Genomic DNA, 19,843 nt, shown 5'->3' with positions numbered 1-19,843 from the left:
AATCTGCTACAAAGTCTATAAGTAATGAAACCGGATGGACCACTTGGCATTGACTTAGGCACCGAAAATGACAATGGCAAATTCAGCCATGTCCACCCATCAAAGTCCTCCTTACTAACATCTGGGGTTTGTGCCAAAATTGGGAGTGCTGTCTCACAGCCTAGTCAAGCAACAACCTGACATAGTCATACTCACGGAATTCCTTAAAGATAATGTCCCAGACACCACCATCACCATCCCTGAGTCTGTCCTGTCCCACTGGCAGAGGTGGCAGCATAGTGGTATAAAGTTGTGAAGGCATTGCCCTGAGAGTCCTCAACATTGACTCCAGTCCCCATGAAATGTCATGGCATCAGGTCAAACACGGGCAAGGAAACCTGCTGATTACCATGTACAGTCAGCACTCCTTCATATTGAACATCACTTGATATTGAAGGTGGCAAGGGTGCAGATTATACTCTAGATGGGGGGGCTTCAATGTCCATCCCAAAAGAAGCTCAGTTGCACAACTAGTGACCATGCTGGATGAGTCCTGAAGGACATAAATGCTAGATAGGGTCTGTGGCAGGCGGCGAGGGAACCAACAAGAGGGAAAAACATACTTCATCCTCACCAATCTGCCTGCCGCAGATGCATCTGTCCATGACAGTATTGGTAGGAGAGACAACCACACAGTCATTGTGGAGGGAAAGTCCCGTCTTCATATTAAGGATACCCTCCATTGTGTTATGTGGCATTGCCATCGTACTAAATGGGATAGATTTCAAACAGACCTAACAACTCAAGGCTGGGCATCCATGAGGTTCTGTAGGCCATCAACAGCAGCAGAATTATATACAACTACAACCTGTAACCTCATGGCCCATATACCCCCTCTACCATTACCACCTAGCCAGGGGATCAACTCTGGTTCAATGAAGAGTGCAGGAGGGCATGCCAGAAACAACACCAGGCATACCTAAAAATGAGGTGTCAACCTGGTGAGGCTACAACTCAGAACTATTTGTGTTCCAATCAGCATAAGCAGCAAGTTATAGACAGAGCTAAATGATCCCACAACCAATGGATCAGATCTAAGCTCTGCAATCCTGCCACATCTAATCGTGAATGGGGATGGACAATTAAATAACTCATTGGAGGTGGAGGCTCCACATATATCCCCATCCTGAATGATGGGGGAGCCCAGCACATCAGTGCAAAAGACAAGGCTGAAGAAATAGTAACAATATTCAGCCAGAACTGCCAAGTGGATGATCAATCTCGGCCTCCCCTGGAGGTCCCCAGCATCACAGATGCCAGCCTTCAGCCAATTCGATTCACTCCATATCATATCAAGAAATGACTGAAGGCACTGGATACTGCAAAGTCTATGGGCCCTGACAATATTCCAGCAGTAATACTGTAGACTTGTGCTCCAGAACTTGCTGCACCCCTAGCCAAGTTGTTCCAGTACAGCTACAACACTGGCATGCTTGGCCTAAATAGCCAAGTGGTTATGGTACTGGGTTTGTAACCCCAAGATCAAGAGTTCAAATCTCACAATGGGAAACAACGTAACTTCATCTGAAACAGATGGGAACGGGTTTGTACTCGAAAGAGTTACAACACTGGCATCTACTCGGCTATGTGGAAAATTGCCCAAGTAAGTCCTGTACACAAATCCAACCTGGCTAATTACTGCCCCATCAGTCTAGTCATGATCATCTGTAAAATGATGCAAAGGGTTATAAACAGTACTATCAAATGACACTTACTTAGAAATAACCTGCTCACTGATACTCAGTTTGGGTTCCGGCAGGGCCACTCAGCTCCTGATATCATTACAGTCTTGGTTCAAACATGTACAAAACTGAATGCCAGTGGTGAGGTGAGAGTGACTGTCCTTGACTTCAAGGCAGAATTTGACTAAGTGTGGCATCAAGGATCCCTAATCAAACTGGAATCAGGGGGAAAACTCTCTGCTGGTTGAAGTCATACCTAGCACAAAGGAAGATGGCTGTGGTTGTCGGAGATCAATCATCTCAGTTCCAGGACATTGTTGCAGGAGTTCCTCAGGGTAGTGTCCTCAGCCCAACCATCTTCAGCTGCTTTATCAATGACCTTCCATTATAGGGTCAGAAGTGGGGATGTTCACTGATGATTGAAAAATATTCAGCACCATTCACGACTCCTCAGAACTGAAGCAGTCCATGTCTAAATGCAACAAGACCTGGACGATATCCAGGCTTGGGCAGACAAGTGGCAAGTAACATTTGCGTCACATAACTGTCAGGCAATGACCATCTCCAACAAGAGAGAATCCAACCATCGCTCCTTGATGTTCAATGGCATTACCTTCACTGAATCCCCCACTATCAACATCCTGGGGGTTACCATTGAACAGAAACTGAACTGGACTAGCCATATAAATACTGTGGCTACAAGTGCAGATCAGAAGCTAGGAATCGTGCAGCGAGTAACTCACCTCCTGACTCCCCAAAGCCTGTCCGTGATCTACAAAGCACAAGACAGGAGTGTGATAGAATACTCCCCACCTGCTTGGATGAGTACAGATCCCACAACACTCATGAAGCTTGACACCATCAAAGGCAAAGCAACCCGCTTGATTGGCACCCTATCTACAACATTCACTCCCTTCACCACTGATGCATAGTAGCAGCAGTGTATACCATCTACAAGATGCACTGCAGGAACTCACCAAGGCTCCTTAGACAGCACCTTCCAAATCCAGGGCTGCTACCATCTAGAAGAACAAGGGCCACAGATAGATGGGAACACCACCACCTAGAAGCCCCCCTCCAAGCCACACACCATCCTGACTTGGAAAAATATCGCAGTTCCTTTTGGTCAAAAGCCTGGAATTCTCTCCCTAACAGCACTGTGGGTGTACCTACACCACATGAAATGCAGCGATTTATAAAGGCAGCTCGCATCAACTTCTCATGGGCAATTAGGGATGGGCAATGGCCTTGCCAGTGACACTCACATCCCATGAATGATTAAGTAAAAGGAGGCTACAAAGGGGCAGAGATAGGTTAACTGAGTGGTCAAAAGAACAAGCAAATGGAGTTTAATGTGGGCAAATGTGAAATTGTCCATTTCAGCAGGAAGCACAAAAAAGAAGCACATTATTTAAATGGTGAGAGATTGCAGAGCTCTGAGATTCAGAAGGATCTGGGTGTCCTAGTGCATGAATCACAAAAGATGAGTATGCAGGTGGAGCAAGTATTAAGGCACATTCATAGAATGTTATTGTTTAGCACAAGGAGAATTGAATATAAAAGTAGGGAGGTTATGCTTCAGTTGTACAGGACGTTGGTGAGACCACATCTATAGTACTGTGTATAGTATTGGTCTCCTTATTTAGGGTAGGATGTAAATGCATTCGAAGCAGTTCAGCGAAGATTTACTGGACTAATACCTGGAATGGGCGGATTGTCTTATGAGGAAATGTTGGGCAGACCAGCTTTAATCCACTGGAGTAAGAGGTGACTTAATTGAAACCTTTAAAATCCTGATTTTTGCAAAGCTGGAGGGTCACTCAACCTGCGGAAGATTCAGGCTATGGTGCATGAATTTCCATGGAGATAACTATCGTGGAAGACATGCAAAAAACCTTGAAAAATGGCATTTTTTGGGGGGAGGGGGAGTTCTATGGTTTTTCCTTCAAAGTTATGGCTGATGATTAGAAGCTTCTCTATAGAATGGCAAATCAACTCCAAGAAACGTGAGGGGTAAGATTCAGGCCATAGCAGCAGCCTGGCCTACCCCCATAAATTCCAAATCTCACCTGCTGCCAGCCTTCACTGGCCCTGGATGGGAATCATTATCGGATTATTCTATTGGCGATGCATGTGAGCTAAAATTTTCTCATTTTTCATCCCGAGTTAAAATTTGACTTCAAGACTCATGTTGCCATTTTCTCTCTCACCATTCCTCTCTCCCCTCTCTGACTCAGAGTAATGTCCCTGAACAACAATTCACTGCTATCACTTTGTTGCCCCAGTACACTTTTTAACTGCAGTGCTTATTATTTTCAGAAGGCAGGTAGTGATCCATTGAACTTGCCAAATGGAAATCAAAGTAAAATTGAATGGTCTTTGATCTGTACCTTTAAGCAATGTTTAAATTATGAGGTTGGGCTATTACAAATAGCTGATTATTTGACGCAGAATGAAATGAACAGTATTGTGCACCTGATGACTCAAGTCTCATTGCTGCTGTGCTAATTTGCACTGTTGACACTTAGCTGCTGACTAACTCCTCAATCTGTGTGCTGTTTGTACTGTGTCTATAAAGTGCAGCCAGCTGTTTCACACCTTGAGCAGACAAAAGTCCGGAAAAATGCTAGAATGCTGATGGAAGGGCACCTCATAAAACAGTCCAGCGCCTATTTACTACATTTTCCTTTTTTCAGCTTTCCAGTTTAAAGCGTCAGCTTGGCTTTGTTGGCATTGCTGCCATTTCTGAGTCAGAAGGACACCAGTTTGAGAAGTACCATGATTTTGCACATTTTGAATCCAGGCTTTTATTTCAATGAAGTACTGAAGGAGTAGTACATTGGTGGACACGCCTGGCAGATTTTCCCAGCCCAGGGATGATGGGCTCGAGGCACTGGCAGAGGATGGCAGTGGGTGGGGCAGGAAAATCGCAGGGAACCTTGTCGGGCTGGCTCGCTGGTACAGCCCCACCTCTGGGGAAGTTTCCCAGACATGGATCTGGATGTGGATCTATTTCCTGCCAAATGGAAATGGGCAGCAAATTTAAATGATTAAAAGCCTTATTAAGGGGGATTTTCTTTTCATGATCCCCAAGTTGCCTCGGCAACGCCTATCTCTCCCAGTGGGGCCACTGACGCTCTGGAGCTGTGACTGGGCTGGCAGCATCTACATTTCACCCACCGTCTTTAATTGGAACCCGAAGGTGGATAATAATTAGGTGGCCGCCACCAGCACAATTGCTGAGCTGGTCTAGCTGCCAGCAAGTATGAGTTTGGGACCCCCATGTCATGCCGATGTCGGGGGGCCAAAGCTTGTGGTAAAATCCTGCCCGCCATATTTCAGGTAGAGTTTTGACCAAAGCCAGTCTGCCTGCTCAGCTGAATATCAAAGTTCCCATGGCACTATCGTTGGAAGAGCTGGCAGTTTTTCTTGTGTCCCATTCAACATTCTTCCTTCAGCCTAGACCATCAAAAGCAGATTTTTTTGATCATTTATCCATTTGGCATTTGTGGGATCTTGCTGTGTGCAAATTAGTTGCTGTGTTTGGCTGCATAACAACAATGACTGAACTTGAAAAGTAATCCACTGGTTGTAAAATGCTCTGAGGATATGGTGAAGCCTTTTTATGAATGTAAGTGTAAGTATTTAGTTGGTCATTGGCAGCTGTTTTTTATATTTCCTGCTTTCATTGTGTGGAATTGGGTGTTCATTTTGATATGAAGAAACTATTTAATTGTTTGGAACTTCCATTGTTGAAATCTGCCTAAATCCACATGCTTAGCAAATGGACAGCAGACACCTTAGTTATTAATACCCTGTTATAAATTTTATATCAGGAGATTTCAAGGAAACACAGCCTCCCACATAAGATGAGACTCGACCCTCAGGTGTTAAGTCACTACCACTCATTTCCACCAGGTGGGAGGCCTCAAGATGATCCCCATTATTTCTTCTTTGCATAATTAAATTTGTCTTTATTATTTTGGTGCAAACACCAAGGAAAATGGATGGCTGCAAAATTTGGTTGCATTGCGACCAAACTGTTGGTGCTATGGCTGACATTTCAGGTCCAAAATGCACATGTGGATAGATGACATCTCCCTTCCTCTACAATTCCTCAACGAAGGCCTCCAATGTCGGAAAATCTTAGTCTTCGCTTTCTGCCATGTTGTGCCATTATTGTGATTTTCTTGCTCATTCTCTCCTGCAACCAGTTCCAGCCAGAATGCACCTCCCCTTTGACAGGTGTAGGCTGGCTTCAAGTCGTGCTAGCCAATGTTCCCTCTAAGCTGCAAGACTGCAGTAATTCGAAAGTCCCTGTACAGGTTGCGCACAAGTCAGCCTCTTAAAATTATCATGTATGCATGGCCACACAAAAGAATTTAAACAAACTGCAGAACTCAACAAAAAATTTTGAGGGCTGTTGGTCCTAACCTCATAAGATTTTACACCCCCACGCTGAGGTGAGCAGTCGTTCTATGCTTAGCACTATCTGTAATCATTTAAATTCACAGGCAGCATTAAATTTGCATTGCTGCCTGCATCAGACAGAAAGGCTGTGGGTTAATTGTGCATCACGACCCCTGTAATCATTCTCGAGCCTTGTTGAATTTTGTGGCCATTGTGTTTAAATTACATTGCTATGCACACCAGTTTTGCAATAATAAATAATTGACTATTGGTGGGTATTTCCAGGATGAAACCAGAGCCTGAAGTTTACGTGGAAGTGATTGCTCCAACCCCCAAGCTTAAAAATCAGGAATGCGCCCACCTCCATTTGGCGGGGTCACCTTGAGCTGACTTTATGGATGTTGGACCGTTAAATCCCCCAGGGTGGGATTTTCACTCCAATCTGGGAGTAAGTCCTGCCTCGGAGAGCAGCCAGCCAATCAAATGGCTGGCAGCTCTCTTGTTCCAGCAGAGCTACTGGAAGTGGTGATCACTGCTGCGACTGCAGGCAGTCCATCACAACGAGTAGCCATAGAACTGGATTAGAAGGTGAGTTGGGGTTTTGCTGGGGCCATTGTGGCAGGCACCAGTGAAGGAGGCGGAGGACTGCATTTGGGTGAGGAAGGAGAGGTAGAACTTAGGGGGTGGGGAGAGTATCATGGGGTTGTGTACCCAACCAGGATGCAGAGCCCAATTCTGCTTTGCCACATGGCCTGTGCAACCCTCTCCACTGGTAAAACCCCAGTGGCAGTGGCATGAGACCCTTAAGTTGCCATTCATTGACCATTTGAGGACCTCAATTGGCCCAAGGGTAGGCGGGATGCCTGACACCTCTCCCTGCTAAAATGCCAGTGGAGGTAGTAGGCAACGGGCATTGTTATGCCACCATGGCACCAGATTTTATGCTCACTGCCTGCCAACCTGCTCTTGGAGGGATGGTGGAGGGCAGCATTAAATTCCATTCTGGGTCTGGTGAGGAAAGACAGGCTCTGCTGACCATTCAGCGGATCCGTTGCAGGATCACAAGCCCCCACTACCCTTAGCAGAGTCTATTTCAGTCTGGATGGCAGGTGGGACTGAGAAGACTCCCCATTCACAAACTGAAATTGAGGAAAACAAGTTTGACAAATCTCAGGAACTCCTTGCCTAGAAACGTGATGACATGACACAAAAGACTGCAGGATGCATCTGTTACCTATCAGTAATACAATCTGAGACCTTGGTTTTGTTACTGATTATGTTAGCTAAGTGCAAACATTGTGAAAAATAATGCCAAAATGCCAGATTCCATACCTGTCCATATGAAGCAGTGTAGATCTGAGCAATAATGAGCCGTTGGGCATTAGAGTGCTGGGTCAAAATTTCAATAAGATCATCCTTGTTGCATTCTAAATGGAAAAAAATTAGAAAGAATAGAATTTGGTGGTACATTGATTCCAGGACTTTGGTATAATTATTATACTATTTACATTTACAAAAGAAAGCCTAAAACTAATAAAATTTACTGATTCTATTATCAAATAAAAATGTTGACATTTGCGAGGAAGAACTTATCTAAGTTCCACTAGTTAGCAAGACAATAATAATAAGAAACAAATTAAAATGATTGCCAAAAGAATTAGGAGAGTTTAGAGAAACAAAATGATCGGAGTGTGGAATTCTCTGCCACAAGTATTGTTGAAGCAAAATGCATGAATTATTTTAAAAAGAAGTTGGATAGTTGCTTAAATAAAGAGGGAACTTGAAAGTATTCAGGACTAGGTAGAACAATGGAAGTGGACTGATAGACAAAAGCACCAGCTCAGGCTGGAGAGACCAAATGGTACAAATGCTGTCACATTCTATGGGAGCATTTTTGACTTTGGGAGATGATATTTAGGTGATTTTGCCTTTCTTACAATATTATCCAAAGTCAAAATGACTCCTTATGACTCCGCATTACCTTGAGACATGTAAGAAGCAGTATAACAAAGCAATTGATCTTTTTTGACATGAGGTTTAAACACCCTCCATTACTACCCACAAGATCTATAAAGACCTGAAAAGTTCTAAATTTGATCCCTGGTCAGTCTACAGTTGGTGAACTGAACCATGGGGCAGCGCCCTGATTATTTCTGCCATAGGGAGAGAACAAAATATAGAGGCAGAGTTCTTGCCCCTGTTTTCTATTGAGTTTCTCTTGCTGGGAGTTTTCCTCTGTGAATGCCAGGATCTGATTTAGCTCCACGGTCAAACAGCTGCCTATCAGTCTTCGGGGGAATGTCCTGACTCAGGCACAATGAGTGTCTACTTGGGTGATGCTCCAAAGGGCTGCCACCAATTATGGAATTGTGCTGTAGCTAAACTCACTACTTCCAGTATAGACGGTGTAAGGCAGAGAAAACTGGAGAAAAAAACGGGCAAAAGAAACCTTCCCAAAAACCTGCTTATGGACTGCATTTTAAAGTGAGTGAGCTAAAGCAGATCAGTCCTTTGACTAATTAGTCATCAGCTAAATACTATGCTTCAATTAAAAATGCTGAACAAGGAGCAGTGTAATTCATCATTATCTGATAATCTAAATGACAATGTCAATTTCTTTAAGTGTCTTTCTTCAGTTTCTCATTTCCACCCCTTCTCTCCTGAAGGGACATCCATGGATGTTAAACAGCCTTCTCGTCCCTAGTGTAAATGACTATTCTTCATGGCTGGATATAGTGACAGCACTTTTCCCATCCAGAATGGAGGTAATTAGGTAAATCCCTGTCAATCATGCTTGGAGACTTCACTGCTGTAAGGTACTTGGATTGATTGTACTGTACGCACAATATTTGAATGTAACCACTCACTGGACGGAATTTTACGGCCCCTCCCACTGGCGGGATTTTCCAGCCCTGCCAAAGTCAATGGACCTTTGAATGGCTCGAAGTATTTTATGGTTCTGTCCCTGCTGCGACGGGGCTGTAAAATTCTGCCCACCGTATTTTGCAGTGGGTGTCATCAATTTTCATTATGTGACTATCCTTCACTCCTTCACTCACTGCATCTTGCTGGAGAAATAATCCTACTGTACTCAGGAGGCTCTGTTGTAGTATTGGGCATGAATCCAGAAGCTCTGTAAATTGAGTATTGCTGAAAAACAGACTTTTTTTGGCAAAGCTTTTTGTCTTGCACTCATCAGGACAATTTGTAAGAAAATACAATGTCAGGGGAAACAACATGGTTATACTGTTTGAGAAGGCAACAGCTCTACCAGAGTCTACTTGCCAATCAATCACACTCTCTTCTCTTGCAAATTGTCCTGATAAGTATAAGATGAAAAGCTTCGACAAGAAATTTCCTTGTTCAGCAATACTCAAGTTTGTACTATGAAAAGACTGCTCTGTAAATTACAAACGCAACATTCCCTCAAAGCTGCTTGGGTACAGTCAAGGCTGAGCGCAAGTCAGCCCTTTAAGTTACATTCTGTACAAGGCTGTGTAAAAAAAAATTAAAGGACAATTTACATGTAATTGTGCAAAATGGATGCCTAAGTACTCAATGTGGTGTACAGTATGCATCATACATTCTGTGCCAAAAGTGTATGTCCAACATATTAATATAAGCTGAAGTAAGACATCCAGGCCTTTTGTCTGAAATAGCCAGCTCTTAATGAAGAATCGCATAAGTGCCTCTATTGACTTCACAGCAGCTCTTAAAACCATTGATAGGGCCCACTCGGACTCTCCTCATCACCTCTATTCTCTCTCGATTGCCTTCCTTTCCTCACTCACTACTCATGCCTCCTGTGACCTAGCTGAAGGTTGCTCGACACAGTGGCCCGCAATTTACAATTGCTTTGCCAGTGAGCTGCCTCTGAACCCATAGCAGGTATCCTCAGCTCACTGGCTAAATTTAAATGAGGCCCAAGACCCAATATCGAGTGTGCCCTGAGCCTATTCATTCCAGTCGTGCCTGTAGGCCATTGCTAGCTAATGACATCCCCATCCTCAAACTGCTTGGGGGCTTTGCTTGTGAAAAGCCCCAATGCTTAAATGGATAATCCAGGCTTGCCATTTCAATAAAAACATTGCTGACTCTTTCCATGTGGTAGGATAAACACAGGAGTTACGCGACTGCTATTTTCAGTAACCCGATCTGCAGGTCCTTGTTCAAGGTTAGGAACAACTTTTCCCAGGATGTAATGGTTGCATGCTGTTCCTATAGGGGAAGGTGATGCAGAATTCATGACACTGTTATATGACGCTTGATCAACTTAATCCTTCACTTTGCTGAAAATCACATTGCATTATCTAAATGTTGTTCTTGAAACCTCATTTTATTTTTTTTTAGGATTGAAAACAAGTTAAAAATGTATTACTTGTCTTGAAAAACAAAATCACTCATAAAAGTTTGTGTTTCGAAATGATTGCTACTCTGTCAAATAAGTTGCACTTGAGAGTTGCAGGTGGTGAAACATGATCATGTGATAGCCGATAATTACTATTTTACTGGTAAATTATAAAGATGGTAATAATAAAGAATAAAAGAGAAAAAATGTTTTTAAAAAGCTCCAGGCATTGCTCTGTTGAATTGAAATCAGCTAATTTATAGGGAAGTCTTGTCAGAATAGACGTGATTAATAATAGTGGAAACAAAACACAAGCTAATGCAATGTTACTGTTTTTTTTAATTCAAGTCATAACATTTAAGCTCCTGTAATGTTGGTTGACTGATCTGTGCCCTCAATATAATATATTTTGCATTTATTGAAATTCAAAAATTAAAAAAAAATTAAATTACAAATTTTAAAAAGCTCTTCCATTTACAAATGATATCACGATAACAATGTATATTGTGGGTGGTTTATTTTACATTAAATTTAAATAAAAGAATCAATACATACACTTCTAGTGTGCACGAATGGAAATTTAATCTTTAAAAACTACATTATTAATGAAGAATTACTTTGGGAATTTAATCATTATAGTTTCACCTTGGAAGATGATTTTCAGTGATATTTAAAATTGCATCTCCCCCTATTTTAAAGGGTGGAAATGATCAAGTTTATAATTAGCAACAGTAAAGAGTCTGGAATAACTGCTGCAAGAACTGTGCATTTGCATCATATGTTGACTACTCCAGCAAGTGCACGTTAAAGAATGTTATGTCTGCTCTACTCAATTCCTTACAGTATTGACTAAAGTTAATGGGGATAATTTTAACTTTAGTCAATATTGTAAAATGGGTAATATCAGATCAGCCACCTGTCATGCATCTCTCCTAATTTTCATATCCATCATGGGAGAGAAAAACAAACAAGGAATAGGCATGAACAATTCATTTAATTTCATTTTGGAGGTCAAAATTACTCCCAACTTCTGTAACTAAAACCAGAAAACAATGAGGGCACTCAGTAAAACCTTCTCTGCTGAGATAGAAATAGTTCTAGTATCGTGAGTTTGTCCTCATAATAATGATTTCCATTTGTTGGCATCATCCTGTTGAATCTACACTTTGCGCTCTGTGGCTTGAATGCCCTTTTTATAATGAGGCACTCAAAGCTTCAAATAGTATTCTAACTGTGGCTTGACCAAAGTTTTGCATAAATTCATTAATATTTTTGCTTTACTCTTGTGCTGAATATCTATAAAACAGCAAATTCCATTGGCTTTTTTAAATTTTATTTAGCTGCACTTTCAGGCATTAGATATTTAAAACCCTAGGTCATTCTGTTCATTTACACTCTTCAGTGTGTTTCCATTAAGTTCTTTGTTTTTATTCTCCCAAGATGTGCTTACCCCACACTTTCCCATAACGTGCATTTAATGCCTGGCCATTTTGCTAACCTGACTATGTCCTCCCGCATTCTGTTACAGTTATCCTCACTATTTGCCAAGCCTATTTTCATGTTACCAGCAAACCTGAGATTTTGTTACCCACACTCAAGTTCAAACCATCGACATATACTGAAAAAAGTAGACCCAGAAATGAATCAAGCCCTGAATATATCACTTTCAACCCTTCTCCATTTACCATCAGCCATGTTCCTAACATTTAGCACTTTATCTCATACTTTATGCCTTGTGAGACCTTATCAAACACCTTCTGAAAATCCATGTATGTTACCTCTATTGCAATCCTTTATGTATCCACTTCTTCACTATATGTTGATTAGGATTGATTAACTCATAATTTTTTTAAATCCATGCTAATTTTTTCATAGATTTATAGATCCTAAGATTTTTCACTAAGCAGACAATAGTCTAACTGATCAGGAGTGGGAAACACAGCTGATTTCTAAGCCTGTCCTAGCCCTTGCCAAGTGAAACTGAGGCCAAGCATGACAACCTAATGCTGCTTTATTTGAGATCAGTTTTTTTTTATCCTTTCTTGGGATACAGGCATCACTGGCAAACCTATTTCTAAATGCCCTTAAGAATGTAGTGGTGAGCCAACTTCTTGAACCACTGCAGTCCAACCTGTACACCCACAGTGCTGTTAGGAACGGAGTTCCAGGGTTTTGACCCAGTGACAGTGAAGGAATAGTGATATATTTCCAAGTCAGGATAGTGTGTGGCTTGGAGGGGAACTTGCAGGTGTTGGTATTCCCATGTGTCTGCTGCCCTTGGCCTCCTAGATGGTAGAGGTCACAGATTTGGACAGTGCTGTTGTGGGAACCTTGGTGAGTTGCTGCAGAGCATTTTGTATATAGTACACACTGCTGCCACTGTGCGCCGGTGGTAGAGGGAATGAATGTTTAAGTTGGTGGATGGGGTTCAGATCAAGCAGGCTGCTTTATCCTAGATGGTGTCTCGATTCTTGAGTGTTCTTGGAGCCAGGCAAGCGGGGAGTATTCCATCACACTCCTGACGTTTGCCTTGTAGATTGTGATTGTGGATAGGCTTTGCAGAGTCAGGAGGTGAGTTACTCGCCTCAGAATTCTCAGTCTCTGACATTCTCTTGTAGCCATAGTATTTACATAGCTGGTCCATTTCAGGTTCTGGTCAATGGTGACCTCCAGGATGTTAGTAGTGGAGGATTCTCTGACCTGTTAGAAAATATCTATTTACCACAGTAAAAATGGACCCTGTAGTTGGAGGTTTTTCCCATTGTACTAACTTTCAATTGAATACTCTATGCACTGCACATTAATTTGTTCCTAAAATGCAACCCATAATCATGGTCAAACACCAAATCCTTCATATTAACTTCAACTGATGGGCAGGAGAAGGTTGTGAAAAGGGCAGGTTAATGACTTAGATATTCAGAACATGACCTTAACATGTTCCAGACACCTTTTTTATGGCGATGGACATTGTCCCTGTGGAGAGGTGAAACGTAATATATTTAACTATCAGGCTGCCACTGTGCAATTGAAAGCCCAGTGCAAAACTGACTGTTGCTGAATGTGTTTCCATAGATTGGGTAACCTGGCAGTGACAGAAAAGCCAGAGATACCAGCACTCCTTATGGGGCAGGGGGAGCAGAAGTGCCCTCCCCACCTCCCCATAGCCCCTCATGGAAACTTTTGGTCACCCCAGCCCTGATCTTCAACTTTCCCAATGGTGGCCTCTGCCCCACTTCCAATTGCTGACCCTCCTGACTCCCTAATTGCCAGGGGCCATTCCTAAGGGTCCCTTTTGGCTGCTGGTTTTCCCTTCCAGCTGTTAATTTGGCTGGTGGATAATAAAGTTAAAAAATGATAATGAGATGCTGATGTTTAATTGGTGGGAAATTCTTCACCCCAGCTTTGCTGGATTCTGAGGTCATTTTCATCCTTTCTCTACAGCCTCCCCGTAAATAAAAAGGGCCGCAAAGTTTAATCCAGTTCAGGATGCTGTTTTACTCAAAAGGGGTCATTTTTAATGGAATATCTTGTGCTTATGAAGGCAGTAAGGTTAGAGTGAATATTAAGTATCTCTTAAGTATGTAACGTCATGAAATGATTTGTGGTCATAATTGCTTAGTTTGCAATCAGTGTAATGATTATATAACTAATGTGAACTAAGCTAAAAGGAATTACCTCATCAATACAATCAACAACTCCAAGGGTCCAAAGTATGAATCCAGCTAATTAGTTCAATCTATTTCAGATAGAGGGATGTTACTTTAATGAACCTGATACCACATTTTCCAATAAAATATGCATAATCTCATTGGTGTTGCAGGTTTGCTGCAGTCATTCTGTCCAGATTGGATAGTGCCTGGTTTGTCAACATTGAAGTAGAATAAGAGAGAAAGATTAATATTAAGCAATAGGGATCTTATATGAAATAATAAAGTTGGGAGAGGAGGTGGTGGCATAGTGGCATTATCACTGGCCTAGTATTCCAGGGACCTAGGATAATGCTCTGGGGACCTGGATTCAAATCCTGCCATAGCAGAAGGTGGAATTTGAATCCAATAAAAATCTGGAATTAAAGGTCTGATGATAACCATGGCCTGGATTTTTCCTATGCTGGGCAGGAGAGGACGTGGAGCTGATCAGCTGCGCACCATTGTTTTACGCGGGCGGGCCAATTAAGGCCCGCCAAGCGTAATGTGCGGCTGGTAGCGCTCAGTGCTACCTGTGTGGGCGGGGGGGAGGAGGGAGGGTCAGAGCCTGTACCCTTTCGTGCATGTGCGCGAAAGAGTGCAGAAATCTCCCTGAGGCACGCCAACCTTAAGTTTGGATGGCCAGCATTCTTACATACTTTAATTAAAGAGTTCTGTTGAAGGGTCATGAGGACTCGAAACGTCAACTCTTTTCTTCTCCGCCGATGCTGCCAGACCTGCTGAGTTTTTCCTGGTAATTCTGTTTTGTTTTTAATTAATCTCTTAACGGACTTAATAGTCTCTTAACATTTTGGCGGGTGCGCAGCCGACTCCGGTGCACGCCTGCTGAGCAAAATATTGCGACGACGTGCAGTGATGTCAGGACGCACGCCCGACATCATCGCGCGTCATTTTACGCGTTGGCATATCGGGCCCACTCCCGCACACCGACTGGAAGATTCTGCCCTATGAAACCACTGTCGCAAAAATCCATCTGGTTCACTAACGTCCTTTAGGGGAGGAAATCTGCCGCCCTTACCTGGTTTGGCTTACATGTGACTCCAGACCCACAGCAATGTGGTTGACTCTTAAAATGCCCCCTGAATAATTAGGGGTGGGCCTAGCCAGCGACGCCCACATCCTATGAACAAATTTTTAAAAATCCAACATTGTGGGACATGATACCCAGGCACACCTGTGAGCAAGATCCTAGGTTTGATAACTGCACTGTTGTTGTCTTATCTTTGCGTCAGTGCCTACTCCCTTCCTGAATCAACAGTGAGTATTGGACAAGGAATGTTTGGCTATTTGGAAACATTTTCATTAAGTTAAAAAGGAGGGAACACAGTTGGAAAAAGGAGAGAAGTAACTTCACCCTAGTTTTCTCTTGTTTTCCAGAGTATCTTAGTAGGTTTAAAATTAGTTTATTAAAGAGTTAAAAACAAATAAAAAAAGATTGCTAATAAATGAATCTCCTGTGTCCATTTTTTTACTGTGAGAGCTAAATGATCATGGGCGCCTGAGAGACCAGATGTAAAAATGTAATTTCCCCGTCCCACATATAGTTTGAAATCAATGTTCTAATCAATTTGCATGCATTTCAATTTGCGGAAATAACAGGGATAATTTTAACTTAACTTGCTAGACAGGAAACCCACAGGATTGGATGGAATCCCTGTTTTACACCCCTCCCAATATTATTCTGTTTTGATTTCAAGCAAAGAGTAATATTAAGGGGTATAAATCTAGTGTTGCACCCAATCCTATCAATTCGCTGATGGATGGGTAAAATTTAAATTGTGCCCACGCGATCCCAGTGGTCTGTTAAAGATTTATCTGCCCTTCTAAGACTAGCTCTTTCTAAGTTCATAGCCCACAAAAATTCAGAAAGAATAAGCAAGGGATAATTTGTGAAAATACAAATATGACTGGATTGCCTGAACTTGAGATTTGAGAGCTGATATGGTCCACAAACTACAGTTAGCACCCCCTAGCTGGGAAGCTACTCAAAGCCAGTTGCTCCCTTGCTCGAATTATGAGGAGAAACCCCATTTAAACTCGGTTCCGCTGCCATTTTGATAAAGATATGGCGGCACTGCAGGAATATCTCTGAACAATTTCTGGGCCCTCTTCTAATACGTTGGCTAGTTATTGATTGCCACGTGCGCTCTAAGAGACGTGATGGTTTGATGACAATGGAAGGAAAGGTGGGTAGGTGGGTGCAGGGTTAATCTAAAACAGCATGATGTGGGTTAAAGGGATAATCTTGTCATTGGTGCTGTATTTAAAATTGCTGCAAAGAATCATGATTAACGCTATAACACTAATTTGTTTTTATTAGCAACTACTGTATTTATTCAGTCTTTTGCTAAAAATGTGATTGCTGATAATACTACTGGAGAAGTTAGCTTGGAGAAGTAATTGTATGTGACAGTGTGGGATTTGTTTGACACATTTGCTGGAACTGACAGATTTAATCCAGCTTCCTCACACATGAACCGAGCTGCTTCTCCCATGAGGTTCACATTCATCATTTATATTGAAATATTCCAAAACTAAAACAGAAAATAGACAGAAGGACAAAAGGAACATTGTTAGTTGAAGTCATTAATAATTAATATAACTAGTTGATTTTTAAATGGGACGTTGTTAGTGAAATTCCTGGAATAAATTTCAGGCTACTTATTCAATAGAATGAATACAATAGGCTCCATATCTAGTCATAATTTCTGGTGCTATTCTGGTAAGCAACAAAATCTACCGCAGATTCTGGTGTTTCTCCTTAAATGCATTTTAATAGTAATTAATAGACAGGGCCACAATTGCCGTTGAAAACCTATTTATATTGTTTACCCAGACAGTTCAATGAATCAAAACAGAATGTACTAAATGTCCCCGAAAAGTACAATATCGTACTGAATTCATTCACTTTTCATTATATTAATCCAAATTAAAACAGTTTAGGCTTTAATAATTGTTGGTGAAATAATGTTCAGGATATTTAAATCAAAATAGTATTGTAGAGATTAGAAATGTTTTTGTTAACAACGGGATCAGGATTGGACTCAAACACTGTCCTTTAACTTTTGGGACAGGTAAGACTAATTAGATTCTGCTCTCTTATGGAATCAGAGGGCAGAATTTTCCACTCGTCGGGCAGGCGCACACCTGACCCGAATGAACGTAAAATGACGCGCGATGATGTCGGGCGAGCGTCCTAATGTCATCGTGCCCTCGCGTGATGTTTCGGTCAGCGGGTGTGCATGTGAGTTGGCAACATGCCTGCCGACAATTAAAAGGCCTACTAAGACCATTAAAGTAATAATTAAGTTAAATTTTTCATTGTCCGTCCAACCTTACGGTTGATGGGCGGGATGAGGTTTCCAACAGCAAACAAAAATTAAATAAAAATGTTTCAATTTCATTCACAACATGTCCCTGCTCATGTGACAGAGTCACATGATGTGACATGTTTTTAATATTTTTAAATTCTTTCCTTTTTATTTTCAAAAACCTTCATCTCCCTGAGTCAGTTCTGTACCTCAGGGAGCTTTTCCTGCCCGCAGCCGCGCACATGCACGAACTTGCACTCTCGCCCTCCTCCCCCACCCTCACACAGACAGCGCTGAGTGCTGCAGCACGCGTTTCACGCTGGGTGGGCCTTAATTGGCCAGCCAGTGTGAAATCGTGGTCACAGCCCGATTGCAGATGGCAGTTGGCTTCCCAACTGCTCCTGCTCACCCCTTGCCGAGCCCACCCAACGAGGGCAAAACCCTGGCCATAGTGTTTGTAGAATCATAGAATGGTTACAACACAGAAAGAGGCCACTTGGACTGTTTGTCCATGCCGGCTCTCTGCGAGAAGAATTAATCTAGTCCCACTCTTCTGCCCTTTCCCTATAGCCCTGAAAATGTTTTCTCTTCCGATAATTATCCAATGCTCTTTTGAAAGCCATAACTAAATCAGCCACCACCACATTTTCAAGCAGTGCATTCCATATCCTAAACAAAAATAGAATTACCTGGAAAAACTCAGCAGGTCTGGTAGCATCGGCGGAGAAGAAAAGAGTTGACGTTTCGAGTCCTCATGACCCTTCAACAGAACTGGTTGAGTTCTGTTGAAGGATCATGAGGACTCAAAACGTCAACTCTTTTCTTCTCCGCTGATGCTGCCAGACCTGCTGAGTTTTTCCAGGTAATTCTGTTTTTGTTTTGGATTTCCAGCATCCGCAGTTTTTTGTTTTTAGCATTCCATATCCTAATCACTTGCTGCATAAAATAGTTTTTCCTCATGTCACCTCTGGTTCTTTAGCCAATCTGTGCTCTCTGGTTCTCGATCCTCCTGCCAATGGGAACAGTTTCCCCCTATCTATTCTGTCCAAACCCTTTGTGATTTTGCACGTCTCTATCAAAACTCTTTTTAACCTTCTCTTCTCTAAGGAGATCAACCACAGCTTCTGGAATCTACCCTTGTAACTGAAGCCCCTCATCCAAGAACCATTCTTGGTAAACTTTTATGCACCCTCTCCAGTGCCTTCACATCCTTTCAAAAAAGTGGTTCCCAGAATTGGACACAACACTTCAGTTGAGGCCAAACCAGTGTTTTATTAAGGTTCACCACAACTTTCTTGCTTTTGAGCTTTAGGTCTCTATATTAAAAGCCCAGCATCCTGTGTGCTTTATTAACCCCACTCTCAACCTGCCCTGTCACATTCAACAATTTGTACACATATATCCCAGGTGCCTCTGCTCCTGTGTGTCCTTTAGAATTATATCCTTTATTTTATATTGCCTTCCCTCACTCTTCCTATCAAAATGAATCACACTTCGGTGCATTAAATCTCATCTGCCAGGTGTCTGCCCATTCTACTAGCCTGTCTATATCCTCTTGAAGTTGTCTGTCCCCTCACAGTTCAGAATACTCTGAAGTTTTGAGTCAGCTACAAATTTTGAAATTGTGACTTGCACAACCAAGTCTCGGTCATTAATATAGATCAAAAAAAGGAGGGTCCTAATGTCAACCCCAGTGGAATCCCTTTATATACCATCCTCTAGTGCACAAAACACCCATTCACCACTACTTTGTGTTTCCCGTCACATAGCCAACTGTGCATCCATGCTTCCACTGTCCTTTTTATACCATTATCTGCAACTTTGCTAACAAGCCTGTTATGTGATACTTTATCAAAAGCCTTTTGGAAGTTCATGTACATCGCATCAACTTAATTACCCTTATCAAAATCCTCTTTTGTCTTGTCAAAAAGCTCAGAAAACTCTATAATGACCATTTGTACTCAATGAAATGAGCTTGAACACTCAACATTTTTTTTTGGAAATTATCAATCCACAACATAGAAGTGCTCATAATTTGACATCAATTGATAACCTTGTTTGTAAGGACCACAAAATTGACTAATTTGGCAAATGGTACTGACAGGCTAGCATAGTGAGGAAGGGTGTGCCATTTTAAAGTTGGAGTTCAGACATGCTGTTGCAACAAAGGTGGGGGAACCATTTAGTGTTTCTATCTCTTGCTATAATTACTCTGAAAGCTTTTGCGCTGAATTTTAAGCTGGGGACAGGGGCCACAAACCCTGGCTTTGCAGGGTTGAGCCTGGCCTTGCATGGCCGGCTCACCCTTCAATCCTTTAATGTCCGGTGAATTGGCTTGAGTCGAGA

The 19,843-nt window shown here is 42.1% G+C and overlaps 1 protein-coding gene across 1 annotated transcript in view; it reads right to left on the bottom strand.

Annotated features, from left to right (window-relative positions):
• The window catches only part of LOC121273017 (annexin A10-like), a 194,980-nt gene extending 175,528 nt beyond the window's left edge, over positions 1 to 19,452 (bottom strand). The window contains exons 1-3 of the mRNA XM_041179992.1: positions 19,395 to 19,452; positions 9,004 to 9,024; positions 7,464 to 7,558 (exon numbers count right to left, since the gene is read on the bottom strand). Of these exons, the coding sequence (XP_041035926.1) occupies positions 7,464 to 7,558; positions 9,004 to 9,024; positions 19,395 to 19,452 (174 nt within the window). The remainder of the gene's footprint in view (positions 1 to 7,463; positions 7,559 to 9,003; positions 9,025 to 19,394) is intronic.
• Between the last annotated feature and the right edge of the window lie 391 nt (positions 19,453 to 19,843).

This window comes from Carcharodon carcharias, chromosome 1 (genome assembly GCF_017639515.1).
Source record: "Carcharodon carcharias isolate sCarCar2 chromosome 1, sCarCar2.pri, whole genome shotgun sequence".
Lineage (NCBI taxonomy): Eukaryota > Metazoa > Chordata > Chondrichthyes > Lamniformes > Lamnidae > Carcharodon > Carcharodon carcharias.
This window is presented reverse-complemented; position numbering and strand designations above follow the sequence as displayed.